The 15,795-nt window shown below is 51.8% G+C and overlaps 1 protein-coding gene across 1 annotated transcript in view; it reads left to right on the top strand.

The window, feature by feature from the left end:
• Positions 1–13,706: 13,706 nt before the first annotated feature.
• Positions 13,707–15,795, top strand: part of XRCC5 (X-ray repair cross complementing 5) — a 109,194-nt gene continuing 107,105 nt past the window's right edge. The window contains exon 1 of the mRNA XM_040358218.1: positions 13,707–13,812. Within this exon, the coding sequence (XP_040214152.1) occupies positions 13,795–13,812 (18 nt within the window). The 5' untranslated portion in view covers positions 13,707–13,794. The remainder of the gene's footprint in view (positions 13,813–15,795) is intronic.

Genomic DNA, 15,795 nt, shown 5'->3' with positions numbered 1-15,795 from the left:
CAGACTGGCCCACTTTGACAGGTCTCTCCCATGGTGGCCGGACAACTCCCGCACCCCCGGCCACCCAAGCCCCCTCTCCCCTTCACTAGCCACTAGCCGTTCTACTTTATTAGAGTAGAACGGCTGGGACTGGTACTCTTATAGGCAGTACCAGTGGGGAAGCTAGACATTATTTCACCCGGGGCAAAGAATCAGTTTGGTGCCCCCCATGGGACAAGATTAGGCAGAAGTGAGAAACTCCCAGGCCATAGCTGTTGAGTCAGCTGTCTGTCCCCTCCCCCCATGCTCCTCTGTTGTCCCCCCTAATCCTCCCCCTGCTTCTCTGCTCCCCCCAGTTGAGCGCTGTGGGGAGGGAGAGGAGGTGAGCGCTGCGGGAAGGGAGAGACAAAGGAGTGGAGGGGGGCGGCGGTCTGCTGTCACTGAAGCCGGCCCACTGAGCCATCGGCCCACCGGGAAACTCCCTGTAGTCCCAATGGCCAGTCCATCCCTGCCCCCAGGCGATAGATTATGGGGCCACAAAGTATATACACACACACAGTATATATATACACACACAGACACACAGAATACACACACACACTGAAAAGGTACTGGAGAGGCGGGGCAGCTGTAATCTTGGGATTTTTTTAAAAAACACAGATTTTTACACTGTCCCTGGTTTTACTGAGGCTGGCAACCCTGATGGGGCCCCCTAGTGGCATGGGGCCCTCGGGCAGTGCCCGAATGGTCAGTCCATCCCTGGTCCATACATACAGAATAAGAACAGATACCGAGAATTACACCCGGCATACAGGACAAGAGAAGGGGTACTCAGGGCTGCCATCAGGGGGGTACAGGCATTACACCTGTAAGGGGCATTTTTTATTTTTTTTGCATTACAGTTGTAAGGGGCCCGATGCCCCCCCCCCCCGCTATTATCTCGCTTCAGGAGAGAAGAGATTACACTTGTTTTTTTTTTTTCCTCTGCTCCAGGGGGGCCCTGCCTAAATCTGTGTAGGGGGCCCCAAAATTTGTGATGGCTGCCCTGTGTGCGTACATAACGAGTCTCCTTGCAGTCTTTTTTATTTTTTTTATGTTTTCACTTAAAGTGGACCTTCAGCATTTTTCATCTTTCCATCTATTAAATCTTCTGCCCTTGTTCTCGTTTTAACTTTGAATAGTAAAACATTTTTTTTCTGCCAGTAAATCCCTTACACAGCTCACTTCCTGTTTCTTGTCTTGCCTTGTCTCAATCTTCTGAGAGTTTGCAAGGAAGGGAGGGGTGGGGGGGAGTCATAAGAGGGCCGATGAGAGCTGCAGAGCTGGAGGCGTGCCTCTGTGTAAATCCAGGAAGTGAACAGGCAGCGGCTTCAGCTGCCCACAGTTACAATGTCCGCAGCCAGACTCATTGGAGGGAGATTTCTGCAGCATATTTGGCAAGTACAGAATGACAGTGTATATAAAATAATATGCAAAGTGGTTGGAGGGAAGCTTCAGAATGGCAAAGATGTTTTTTTATTACAGATTATGGGGCAGATCCACGTACCTTGGGCGCAGCGTACCTAAGATACACTACGCCGCCGTAACTTATCTTTTTTTTTTTTTAATCCACAAAGAATTTGTGCCGTAAATTACGGCGGCGTAGTGTATCTCTGGCGGCGTAAGGGCGCGGAATTCAAATGGATGTGATGGGGGCGTGTTTTATGTAAATACGTCGTGACCCGACGTAAACAACGTTTTTTTTTAACTGCGCATGCGCCGTCCGTGGGGTTATCCCAGTGCGCATGCTCCAAATTAAACCGGAACCAGCCAATGCTTACGCCGGTGACGTCATTCTACGCAAATTCCTATTCGCGAACGACTTACAAAAACGACGTCAAAAATTCTAAATTGTACGCGGGAACGACGGCCATACTTAACATTGAGTACGCCTCAGAACAGCAGCTTTAACTATACGCCGGAAAAAGCCGAACGCAAACGACGTAAAAAAATGCGCCGGCCGGACGTACGTTCGTTCGTGGATCGCCGTAAATAGCTAATTTGCATACTCGACGCGTATTTCGACGGGAACGCCACCTAGCGGCCGCCAAAAAATTGCAGCTTAGATCCGACGGCGTACTAAGACGTACGCCTGTCGGATCTAGCCGAGATGCCGTCGTATCTTGTTTTGTGGATACCAAATTTGAAATTACGCGGCGTATCAAGAGATACGCCGGCGTAATTTCTTTGAGGATCTGCCCCTATGTGAGCGGACTGCAGTTCCTCTTTAATTTGGGCTTTTCTGGTCCTGGTTTTGCAATGGGACATGAGCTCTTTCAGGTGTGATGGTTCTTTGGCCTCGTAGTGTATCACATACAATCTCTATGGGGGGGGGGGCAGACTATGAAATGGGTGATCCTCGTCTGGTGTGGAAATGCCCGGGGGTCTTTCCTGTCCTCTGTAGAGACACACAGCAGGCCGGCCACACAATGCTCTCCCTGTACAGGACGGTCTTCTCGGGGTGAAGGCGCTATTGTGCTGTGAATAGTCCTCCCTCTGTGCCGGCAGCCAGAAGAGGAATTCTATATTCAGAAAAAGGTCCCGATGATCTGATCACCCGCCAATGTGGACTGCGGACAATCGCACAGCTGCTTGCGTGAAAAAAACTCCCCACAAAACATGATGATGGAAGAGCAGACAACGATCCGCCGCCGACCCTACAGGCCGGGGCATGGAGGGGGGAGGAGTGAGACGCAATGTCACTGACCGTCCTAATAAAGTTATTGTCTGCCCTTCACTTCCAGGGAGTCTCTCTCTATAGACTGCTGATGAGAAAAGATATTTATATTTATTTACTATATTGAGTAAAAGAATTGCATTTCCATGTTCTGTGTGCTGTGGGAGATCAGATATAGTGAGTGCAAGCTCCTAGGGTTTAGTAACACTTTAACCGCTTGCTTACCGGGCACTTAAACCCCCCTCCTGCCCAGACCGATTTTCAGCGCCGATGCACTTTGAATGACAATTGCGCGGTCATACAACACTGTACCCAAATGACATTTTTATCATTTTGTTCCCACAAATAGAGATTTATTTTGGTGGCATTTGATCACCTCTGCAGTTTTTATTTTTTGTTAAAAAAAAAAAAATACAGATTTTTTTTAAAAAAAATATCTTTTATTTAGATTTTGTTATAAAATTTTGCAAACATGTAATTTTCCTCCTTCATTGATGTACGCTGATGAGGCTGCACTGATGGGCACCAATGGGCTGCACTGATGGGCACCGATGGACTGCATTGATGTGCACTGATAAGGTGGCACTGATAGGCGGCACTGGTGGGCACTGAGAGGTGACACTGAGAGGTGGCACTGAAGGGCATCGGTAGATGGCACTGGTGGGCACTGAAAAGTGGCACTAATAGGTGGCATTGATAGGTGGCAGTGATGGGCACTGATAGGTGCCAGTGATGGGCACTGATCGGCACTGGTAAGTTACACTGATAGGCAGCACTGCTAGGTGGCACTGATGAGGAAAAGATTGGTACCACTGGTGGGCATTGATAGGTGGCACTTGTGGGCACTGATAGGCGGCACTGGTGGCACTGAGAGGTGACACTGAAGGGCATCGATAGATGGCACTGGTGGGCACTGAAAAGTGGCACTAATAGGTGGCATTGATAGGTGGCAGTGATGGGCACTGATAGGTGGCAGTGATGGGCACTGATCGGCACTGGTAAGTTACACTAATAGGCAGCACTGCTAGGTGGCACTGATGAGGAAAAGATTGGTACCACTTGTGGGCATTGATAGGTGGCACTTGTGGGCATTAATAGGTGGCACTGGTGGGCACTGTGGGCACTGGCAGGGGGTACTGATTGCACAGATGAGGCAGAATTGCCTCTTCCTCTTCTGGACTGATGTCCCTTACACATAAGCTGGTGTCAGCGTGAGGAGGAAAAAAAAAAACAATTACCGAGCTTTTGTTTACATCACGTGATCAGCTGTCATTGGCTGACAGCTGATCACGTGGTAAGGGGCCCGGGATCGGCCCCTTTCACATTGGACCTGTAGCCGCGGTGGCGGTATACCGCCGCTAAAAATAGCGGCGCTATACCGCCGGGATTGCCGCGGGAATCGGCCGCTAGTGGGCGGTATTAACCCCCGCTAGTGGACGATAAAGAGTTAATACCGCCCGCAATGCGCCTCTGCAGAGGCGCATTGCGGGCGGTATTGCCGCGGTTCCCATTGTTTTAAATGGGAAGGAGCGGTATACACGCCGCTCCTCTCACCGCTCCAAAGATGCTGCTGACAGGAGATTTTTTTGTCTCCCGCCAGCGCCCTCCCCCCCACACACAGGGCCGATCCAGGAAATATTCGATTGCCTCTCGAGGGGTCAGGAAGGAATTTTCTTCCGACAGCTGCAGCACATTGGATCTCATACTCTGCTGGGGGTTTTCGCCTTCCTCTGGATCAACTGCCTCACAACCCAATACACCGGCTCATCTACCACCAAGAGGGGACGCTACCACCCTGGGTAGGGGGTGAGTGTGGCCAGTGGAACTTCCCCCCAAGTTTCTGCTGCCCTCACTCCCCCCACGCCCAGCGACTTGTAACAGGAAAAAAACCCTGGGAATCAATTTCCCCCTCCCTTAGATCCCTTCATTGGTTTCCCGTAAAAGACAGAATTACGTTTAAGACGCTCTGCCTGACGCACAAATGTGTACAAGGAAGTGCGCCCCAATATCTATGTGAAACATCAAAATGTCACAACCCCAATCGCGTTCTACCAACCTAAATCTACTCCAGATACCCAAGGCCCGATACAAGTCCAAAGGAGAACGAAGATTTGCAGTCCAAGGACCTCGACTCTGGAACATTTACCAACCCGCATCTGAATAGAAGTGAATCACCAGCCTTCAGAAAAAAACTCAAAACCCACCAAGAGGGGAAGCTACCACCCTGGGTAGGGGGTGAGTGTGGCCAGTGGAACTTCCCCCCAAGTTTCATCTGCCCTCGCTCCCCTACGCCCAGCGTACTGGTAATACCCCCTGCCCCCACCTACATGCACTCATCTACCACCAAGAAGGGAAGCTACCACCCTGGGTAGGGGGTGAGTGTGGCCAGTGGATCTTCCCCCCAAGTTTCATCTGCCCTCACTCCCCCACGCCCAGCATACTGGTAATACCCCCTGCCCCCACCCACATGCACTCATCTACCACCAAGAAGGGAAGCTACCACCCTGGGTAGGGGGTGAGTGTGGCCAGTGGAACTTCCCCCCCAAGTTTCATCTGCCCTCATTCCCCCACGCCCAGCATACTGGTAATACCCCCTGCCCCCACCTACATGCACTCATCCCTCACCAAGAAGGGAAGCTACCACCCTGGGTAGGGGGTGAGTGTGGCCAGTGGATCTTCCCCCCAAGTTTCATCTGCCCTCACTCCCCCACGCCCAGCGACTTGTAACAGGGAAAAAAAAACCTGGGAATCAATTTCCCCCTCCCTTAGATCCCTTCATTGGTTGCCCGTAAAAAAAAGACAGAATTACGTTTAAGACACTCTGCCTGATGCACAAATGTGTACAAGGAAGTGCGCCCCAATATCTATGTGAAACATCAAAATGTCACAACTCCAATCGCGTTCTCCGATCTACCAACCAAAATCTACTCCAGATACCCAAAGCCCGATACAAGTCCAAAGGAGAAGGAAGATTTTCAGTCCAAGGACCTCGACTCTGGAACGCTCTACCAACCAGCATCTGAATAGTAGTGAATCACCAGCCTTCAGAAAAAAACTCAAAACCCACCAAGAGGGGAAGCTACCACCCTGGGTAGGGGGTGAGTGTGGCCAGTGGAACTTCCCCCCAAGTTTCATCTGCCCTCGCTCCCCTACGCCCAGCGTACTGGTAATACCCCCTGCCCCCACCTACATGCACTCATCTACCACCAAGAAGGAAAGCTACCACCCTGGGTAGGGGGTGAGTGTGGCCAGTGGAACTTCCCCCCCAAGTTTCATCTGCCCTCATTCCCCCACGCCCAGCATACTGGTAATACCCCCTGCCCCCACCTACATGCACTCATCCCTCACCAAGAAGAGAAGCTACCACCCTGGGTAGGGGGTGAGTGTGGCCAGTGGAACTTCCCCCCAAGTTTCATCTGCCCTCACTCCCCCACGCCCAGCGTACTGGTAATACCCCCTACCCCCACCTACATGCACTCATCTACCACCAAGAAGGGAAGCTACCACCCTGGGTAGGGGGTGAGTGTGGCCAGTGGAACTTCCCCCCAAGTTTCATCTGCCCTCACTCCCCCACGCCCAGTGACTTGTAACAGGGAAAAAAACCCTGGGAATCAATTTCCCCCTCCCTTAGATCCCTTCATTGGTTGCCCGTAAAAGACAGAATTACGTTTAAGACACTCTGCCTGACGCACAAATGTGTACAAGGAAGTGCGCCCCAATATCTATGTGAAACATCAAAATGTCACAACCCCAATCGCGTTCTCGGTTCTACCGACCAAAATCTACTCCAGATCCCCAAGGCCCGATACAAGTCCAAAGGAGAACGAAGATTTGCAGTCCAAGGATTTAGACTCTGGAACGCTTTACCAACCAGCATCCGAATGGAAGTGAATCACCAGGCCTTCAGCAAAAAACTCAAAACCCACTAAGAGGGGAAGCTACCACCCTGGGTAGGGGGTGAGTGTGGCCAGTGGAACTTCCCCCCAAGTTTCATCTGCCCTCACTCCCCCACGCCCAGCGTACTGGTAATACCCCCTGCCCCCACCTACATGCACTCATCTACCACCAAGAAGGGAAGCTACCACCCTGGGTAGGGGGTGAGTGTGGCCAGTGGAACTTCCCCCCAAGTTTCATCTGCCCTCACTCCCCCGCGCCCAGCGACTTGTAACAGGGAAAAAAAACCCTGGGAATCCATTTCCCCCTCCCTTAGATCTCTTCATTGGTTGCCCGTAAAAGACAGAATTACGTTTAAGACGCTCTGCCTGACGCAAAAATGTGTACAAGGAAGTGCGCCCCAATATATATGTGAAACATCAAAATGTCACAACCCCAATCGCGTTCTCCGTTCTACCGACCAAAATCTACTCCAGATACCCAAGGCCAGATACAAGTCCAAAGGAGAACGAAGATTTGCAGTCCAAGGACCTCGACTCTGGAACATTTACCAACCAGCATCCGAATGGAAGTGAATCACCAGGCCTTCAGGAAAAAACTCAAAACCCATCTATTCTGAAGGCAAAATATAGTAGGAAACGGATACCAAGCGCCCTGAGGCGATTCAGTTCGCACGTGTAGCGCTATACAAGTTTCTCACTCACTGGTAATACCTCCTTCCCCCACCTACATGCACTCATTTACCACCAAGAAGGGAAGCTACCACCCTGGGTAAGGGGTTTGTGTGGCCAGTGGAACTTCCCCCCAAGTTTCATCTGCCCTCACTCCCCCACGCCCAGTGACTTGTAACAGGGAAAAAAACCCTGGGAATCAATTTCCCCCTCCCTTAGATCCCTTCATTGGTTTCCCGTAAAATACAAAATTACGTTTAAGACGCTCTGCCTGACGCACAAATGTGTACAAGGAAGTGCGCCCCAATATCTATGTGAAACATCAAAATATCACAACCCCAATCGCGTTCTCCGTTCTACCAACCAAAATCTACTCCAGATACCCAAGGCCAGATACAAGTCCAAAGGAGAACGAAGATTTGCAGTCCAAGGACTTAGACTCTGGAACGCTTTACCAACCAGCATCCGAATGGCGGTGAATCACCAGGCCTTCAGAAAAAAACTCAAAACCCATCTATTCTGAAGGCAAAATATAGTAGGAAACGGATACCAAGCGCCCTGAGGCGATTCAGTTTGCATGTGTAGCGCTATACAAGTTTCTCACTCACTGGTAATACCCCCTGCCCCCACCTACATGCACTCATCTACCACTAAGAGGGGACGCTACCATCCGGGTAGGGGGTGAGTGTGGCCAGTGGAACTTCCCCCCAAGTTTCATCTGCCCTCGCTCCCCCACGCCCAGCGTACTGGTAATACCACCTGCCCCCACCTACATGCACTCATCTACCACCAAGAAGGGAAGCTACCACCCTGGGTAAGGGGTTTGTGTGGCCAGTGGAACTTCCCCCCAAGTTTCATCTGCCCTCACTCCCCCACGCCCAGCGTACTGGTAATACCCCCTGCCCCACCTACATGCATTCATCTACCACCAAGAAGGGAAGCTACCACCCTGGGTAGGGGGTGAGTGTGGCCAGTGGAACTTCCCCCCAAGTTTCATCTGCCCTCGCTCCCCCACGCCCAGCGTACTGGTAATACCCCCTGCCCCCACCTACATGCACTCATCTACCACCAAGAAGGGAAGCTACCACCCTGGGTAAGGGGTTTGTGTGGCCAATGGAACTTCCCACCAAGTTTCATCTGCCCTCACTCCCCCCACGCCCAGCGACTTGTAACAGGGAAAAAAACCCTGGGAATCAATTTCCCCCTCCCTTAGATCCCTTCATTGGTTGCCCGTAAAAGACAGAATTACGTTTAAGACGCTCTGCCTGACGCACAAATGTGTACAAGGAATTGCGCCCCAATATCTATGTGAAAAATTTAAATGTCACAACCCCAATCGCGTTCTCCGTTCTACCAACCAAAATCTACTCCAGATACCCAAGGCCAGATACAAGTCCAAAGGAGAACGAAGATTTGCTGTCCAAGGACTTAGACTCTGGAACGCTTTACCGACCAGCATCCGAATGGCGGTGAATCACCAGCCTTCAAAAAAAAACTCAAAACCCATCTATTCTGAAGGCAAAATATAGTAGGAAACGGATACCAAGCGCCCTGAGGCTATTCAGTTCGCATGTGTAGCGCTATACAAGTTTCTCACTCACTCACTGGTAATACCCCCTGCCCCCACCTACATGCACTCATCTACCACCAAGAGGGGACGCTACTACCCTGAGTAGGGGGTGAGTGTGGCCAGTGGAACTTCCCCCCAAGTTTCATCTGCCCTCACTCCCCCACGCCCAGAGTACTGGTAATACCCCCTGCCCCCACCTACATGCACTTATCTACCACCAAGAGGGGACGCTACCACCCTGGGTAGGGGGTGAGTGTGGCCAGTGGAACTTCCCCCCAAGTTTCTGCTGCCCTCACTCCCCCACGCCCAGAGTACTGGTAATACCCCCTGCCCCCACCTACATGCACTTATCTACCACCAAGAAGGGAAGCTACCACCCTGGGTAAGGGGTTTGTGTGGCCAGTGGAACTTCCCCCCAAGTTTCATCTGCCCTCACTCCCCCACGCCCAGCGTACTGGTAATGCCCCCTACCCCACACACAAGGCCGATCCAGGAAATATTTGATTGCCTCTCGGGGGATCAGGAAGGAATTTTTTCCCCAGCTGGAGCACATTGGATTATGCTTTGCTGGGGTTTTTCGCCTTCCTCTGGATCAACTGCCTCACAACACAACACACACACCCACAGAACATGGGGTGCCTTGCCGTGGCTCTGTGGCTTACGCATGCATGTACTTGTACATGTGTGCAACTAAACCCCTGTCTTTGACACATACTGCTCGACAGGTCAGTTCGGTTGGTCGCAGGCTGGCCAGTAAGTTGACCGTGAAAATGTCTTTGTTATTTTTATGTGTTTGCCTTTCCAATGCTCCTTGCTGCAGTGACCAGTTACAGGTGGGGGCAGTAACCGCTTTTTTGTACCACCAAGGGTGGCAATGCCTCTTATGCCGCGTACACAGGGTCGTAATTTCCGATGGAAAAAGTCAGATGGGAGCTTTTCATCGGATATTCTGGCCGTGTGTATGCCCCATCGGAATTTCCGACAGACTTGGATAGAGAGCAGGTTCTCTATTTTTCCGTCGGAAATTCTGACTAAGTTTTGTCCGGTCAAAAGTCAGACCGTGTGTATGCGGGCATTAGGCTCAGCTACACCCACTCATCTACCACCAAGAGTGGCAATGCCTTTTTCTGTGTAGTGTTTTCTACATTTGCAATATAGTTCCCATCTGTGGGATTTTTTTTTACTGGATATTGTAATAAAATTTGACTACTTTTTAACAATTCTTGTCGGAGTGGTTCTGTTACATTTCTGAATAACTGTGATTTTTAGGGTGTTTGTTTTATGTGAACAGATGAGGATTCCAGTCGTTGTTTTTTCTGATCCGCCTACAGGCACTTGCGCCTGCTATTCCGCTCAGAGGCGTTGCTAGGGGGGTGCGGGGGGTACGAGCCGCCCCGGGTGACACCCACTAGAGGGGCGACACCATCCCGATTTAAAAAAAAAAAAAAAAAAAAAAAAAAAATATTTTTTTTAGCTGACATGTGGGGGGGGGGGGGGGGGCTGCTGGCTCCCCCCGTGACTGCAGCGATGAGCGCCGCGGTACAAGAGGAGGGGGGTTGCGGGGTGACACCGCAGCACTATCCATCCCCTCCTCTCACAGCCACAGGCTGTTAGCGGTGATCGGCAGTCGGCACACAGGCACAGCCCTCTCCTCTCTGTTTGTGTGTACAGAGGGGGAGGGGTCGAGGGGACCTTCTGTCCATGTGCCGTGGCGCTGCATGCAAAGATCTGAGGTACTGAATGGGGAGGGGGGGTGTTTGCACCTGGGGGGATTTCACTGAAGGGGTGGGGGGGATGTACTAAGGGGGGGGTGTTTGCACTAGGGGGTTTGCACCGAGGGGGTTTGCACTGAGGGGGGTTGCACCGAGGGGGGGTGTCTGCACTGAGGGGGTGTCTGCACTGAAGGGGGGTCTGTGTAACATGCAGGGGTCCAGAGGTGCAGGGTGCTGTGTAATGCAAAAGGGGTGCAGTGATGCAGGGTGCTGTGTAATGTAAAGGGGTCCAGAGGTGCAGGGTGCTGTGTAATGTAAAGGGGTCCAGTGATGCAGGGTGCTGTGTAATGTAAAGGGGTCCAGAGGTGCAGGGGGCTATGTGATGTAAAGGGGTCCAGTGGTGCAGGGGGCTGTGTAATGTAAAAGGGTCCAGAGGTGCAGGGGCTATGAGATGTAAAGGGGTCCAGTGATACAGGGTGCTGTGTAATTTTAAAGGGGTCCAGTGATGCAGGGTACTGTGTAATTTTAAAGGGGTCCAGTGATGCAGGGGGCTGTGTAATGTAAAGGAGTCCAGTGATGCAGGGGGCTGTGTAATGTAAAGTGGTCCAGTGATGCAGGGTGCTGTGTAATGTAAAGATGTCCAGAGGTGCAGGGTGCTGTGTAATGTAAAGGGGTCCAGAGGTGCAGGGGGCTATGTGATGTAAAGGGGTCCAGAGGTGCAGGGTGCTGTGTAATGTAAAGGGGTCCAGTGGTGCAGGGGCTGTGTAATGTAAAGAGGTGCAGGGTGCTGTGTAATGTAAAGGGGTCCAGAGGTGCAGGGTTCTGTGTAATGTAAAAGGGTCCAGAGGTGAAGGGGGCTGTGAGATGTAAAGGGGTCCAGTGATGCAGGGTGCTGTGTAATTTTAAAGGGGTCCAGTGATGCAGGGTACTGTGTAATTTGAAAGGGGTCCAGTGATGCAGGGGGCTGTGTAATGTAAAGAGGTCCAGAGGTGCAGGGTGCTGTGTAATGTAAAGGGGTCCAGAGATGCAGGGTGCTGTGTAATGTAAAGGGGTCCAGTGATGCAGGGTGCTGTGTAATGTAAAGGGGTCCAGAGGTGCAGGGGACTATGTGATGTAAAGAGGTGCAGGGGGCTGTGTAATGTAAAAGGGTCCAGAGGTGCAGGGGGCTATGAGATGTAAAGGGGTCCAGTGATACAGGGTGCTGTGTAATTTTAAAGGGGTCCAGTGATGCAGGGTACTGTGTAATTTTAAAGGGGTCCAGTGATGCAGGGGGCTGTGTAATGTAAAGGAGTCCAGTGATGCAGGGGGCTGTGTAATGTAAAGTGGTCCAGTGATGCAGGGTGCTGTGTAATGTAAAGGGGTCCAGAGGTGCAGGGTGCTGTGTAATGTAAAGGGGTCCAGAGGTGCAGGGTGCTGTGTAATTTTAAAGGGGTCCAGTGATGCAGGGGGCTGTGTAATGTAAAGGAGTCCAGTGATGCAGGGGGCTGTGTAATGTAAAGTGGTCCAGTGATGCAGGGTGCTGTGTAATGTAAAGGGGTCCAGAGGTGCAGGGTGCTGTGTAATGTAAAGGGGTCCAGAGGTGCAGGGGGCTATGTGATGTAAAGGGGTCCAGTGGTGCAGGGGCTGTGTAATGTAAAGAGGTGCAGGGTGCTGTGTAATGTAAAGGGGTCCAGAGGTGCAGGGTGCTGTGTAATGTAAAAGGGTCCAGAGGTGAAGGGGGCTGTGAGATGTAAAGGGGTCCAGTGATGCAGGGTGCTGTGTAATTTTAAAGGGGTCCAGTGATGCAGGGTACTGTGTAATTTTAAAGGGGTCCAGTGATGCAGGGGGCTGTGTAATGTAAAGAGGTCCAGAGGTGCAGGGTGCTGTGTAATGTAAAGGGGTCCAGAGGTGCAGGGTGCTGTGTAATGTAAAGGGGTCCAGTGATGCAGGGTGCTGTGTAATGTAAAGGGGTCCAGAGGTGCAGGGGGCTGTGTAATGTAAAAGGGTCCAGAGGTGCAGGGGGCTATGAGATGTAAAGGGGTCCTTTGATGCAGGGTGCTGTGTAATTTTAAAGGGGTCCAGTGATGCAGGGGGCTGTGTAATGTAAAGGGGTCCATTGATGCAGGGTGCTGTGCAATGTAAAGGGGTCCAGAGGTGCAATGTAAAGGGGTCCAGAGGTGCAGGGTGCTGTGTAATGTAAAGGGGTCCAGAGGTGCAGGGGGCTATGAGATGTAAAGGGGTCCTTTGATGCAGGGTGCTGTGTAATGTAAAGGGGTGCAGTGATGCAGGGTACTGTGTAATTTTAAAGGGGTCCAGTGATGCAGGGGGCTGTGTAATGTAAAGGGGTCCATTGATGCAGGGTGCTGTGCAATGTAAAGGGGTCCAGAGGTGCAATGTAAAGGGGTCCAGAGGTGCAGGGTGCTGTGTAATGTAAAGGGGTCCAGAGGTGCAGTTGTGGAGAGGCGTACACAGTAGTAACAAAAAGATATTGAAGGATGCAGAGGTATGCAGGGGGAAGAGTGGGGTGTTTTTACATTTTAACGTGGAAGGGTGCCAGATATTGGATCCGCCCCGGGTGCCAAATGCTCTAGGTACGCCCCTGGCCTATAGGCTCCTGAGATGTGAATTCCGGTTCTGGAGAAAGAGAGGTGGGGGAGGGGACAAAGAAAAATGGAGAGAAAGAAGAAGGGATAGAACGAACAAGAAAGATGGATAGGGAGAGAGAGAAAAGGGGAAGAAAGGAGAACAGAGAGCAAACAGTAGGGTAAAAAATATTTGAAAAATGTTATTGGGGGGGGGGGGGGGTGACACCATATTTTACCGCACCAGGTGACACCAACCCTAGTGACGCCACTGATGTATATATATATATATATATATATATATATATATATATACATATATGTTTTGTACTGATTTCCTCTCTTGAAAACAATAAAAATATATATATATATTAAAAAAAAAAAGATTTCAGGGAGATTTGTCTCTGAAAATATCACAGACCCCAAATATCAGCAGTATAATTTTTTTTTTATATACATAAATTTTATTTATATACTAGCCTTTATGCTTTGAGGCTTTTTGATGCTCTGCCATCCATCCATCTATCCTTCATTCCTTCCAACCTGCAGCTGTCTTTTTATGTGCAGTTCCACAGACTGCCCACTAGAGGCCGCTGCTGTCTCTTCCTCTTACACGGAACCCTGTGGAGAGATTAGTGTGTAGTGGGGGGAAGGATTTTTGTGTTGCACCTGAAGAGCTGAAGAGGTAGAGATGGCGCGAGCAGCCAAGGTATGGAGAGAGTGGAGTTCCTGTGTGCACCGTGTGCTGTCCTCCCCTGGCTCTGGGCTGTAGATTGTGTTTTCTGTGATGTGTGTGTCTAGTAATGACCCCCCTCCTTCCCCCAGCCCCTGACCCACCCAAACCTTCAACAATCCACACCTGACACCCTCAAGTCCCCAACTCCTTTAAAACTTCTGACCCCCCCAACCCTCCTGACCCTTCACCCCATACCCTGATCCCCCCCAACCCTCCTGACCCTTCACCCCATACCATGATCCCTCCTGACCCCTCACCCCATACCCTGATCCCCTTCAACCCTCCTGACCCCATACCCTGATCCCCTTCAACCCTCCTCACCCCATACCCTGATCCCTCCAACCCTCCTGACCCCTCACCCCATACCCTGATTGCATTTTTAATTTTTTTTGAGCCAATTTGTTGTTGGGCAGATTACAAAACAAAAACTGCCACAAAAACACATGACATGCTTTTCTGCAGCTTCTCCATTGAAGTATATTGAACCAAAAGATGCTTGAGATGTTTAGTAACATAATGGGGGTTAAAAAAAACGAAAATAAGTACAAAAAGAGCAAATAATCGCTACTGTAAGGGGTTCATTCATGTTACTGGCCGATTAATCGATTATGAAAATTGTAATCGATTAATTTCATAATCGATTAGATGTCGATTAATCGATTAGTTGTTTTGGTCCTACTTCTGACCCCTCACTCCATACCCTGACCCCCCCCCCCTGACCCCATACCCCATGCCTTGATCTCCCCAACCCTTCTGACCTCTCACTCTATACCCTGATCCCCCCCAACCCTCCTGACCCCTCACTCCATACCCTGATTCCCGCAACCCTCCTGACCCCTCACCCCATACACTGACCCCCCCCAACCCTCCTGACCCCTCACCCCATACCCTGATTCCCGCAACCCTCCTGACCCCTCACCCCATACACTGACCCCCCCAACCCTCCTGACCCTTCACCCCATACCCTGATCCCCCCCAATCCTCCTGACCCCATACCCTGATCCCCCCAACCCCCCTAATCCCCCCCCCAACCCTCCTGACCCCTCACCCCATGCCCTGATCCCCCCCTCAACCCCATGCCCTTATGTCCCCAACCCCTCACCCCATGCCCTGATCCTCCTGACCCCTCACCCCATAACCTGATCCCCCCAACCCTCCTCACCCCATAACCTGATCCCCCCCCAACCCTCCTGACCCCTCACCCCATACCCTGATCCCCCCAACCCTCCTGACCCTTCACCCCCATACCCTGATCCCCCCCAACCCTCCTGACCCCTCACCCCAAAACCCTTAACCCCCCCAACCCTCCTGACCCCTCACCCCCAAACCCTGATCCCCCCCAAACCTCCTGACCCCTCACCCCATACCCTGATCCTCCGAACCCCCCTGACCCCTCACCCTGATCCCCCCCAACCCTCCTGACACCTCACCTCATACCCTTATCCCCCCCAACCCTCCTGACCCCATACCCTGATCCTCCAAACCCCCCGGACCCCTCACCCTGATCCCCCCCTCCAACCCTCTTGACACCTTACCCCATACCCTGATCCCTCCCCAACCCTCCTGACCCCTCACCCCCAAACCCTTAACCCCCCCCAACCCTCCTGACCCCTCACCCCCAAACCCTGATCCCCCCCAACCCTCCTGACCCCTCACCCCATACCCTGATCCTCTGAACCCCCCTGACCCCTCACCCTGACCCCCCCCCCCCAACCCTCCTGACACCTCACCCCTTCCCCCTTATCCCCCCCAACCCTCCTGACCCCATACCCTGATCCTCCAAACCCCCCCTACCCTCACCCTGATCCCCCTTTCCAACCCTCTTGACACCTTACCCCATACCCTGATCCCCCCCAACCCTCATGACCCCTCACCTCCTGACCCCTCAAACTCTCCTGACCTCTTTACGCACCCAAACTTTCCTAACCCCTCACCCCAGCATCTGACCCTCCTGTC

Source organism: Rana temporaria, chromosome 6 (assembly GCF_905171775.1).
Source record: "Rana temporaria chromosome 6, aRanTem1.1, whole genome shotgun sequence".
Lineage (NCBI taxonomy): Eukaryota > Metazoa > Chordata > Amphibia > Anura > Ranidae > Rana > Rana temporaria.
Note: the sequence above shows the minus strand (reverse complement) of the source record. Positions and strands in the feature narration are given on the sequence as shown.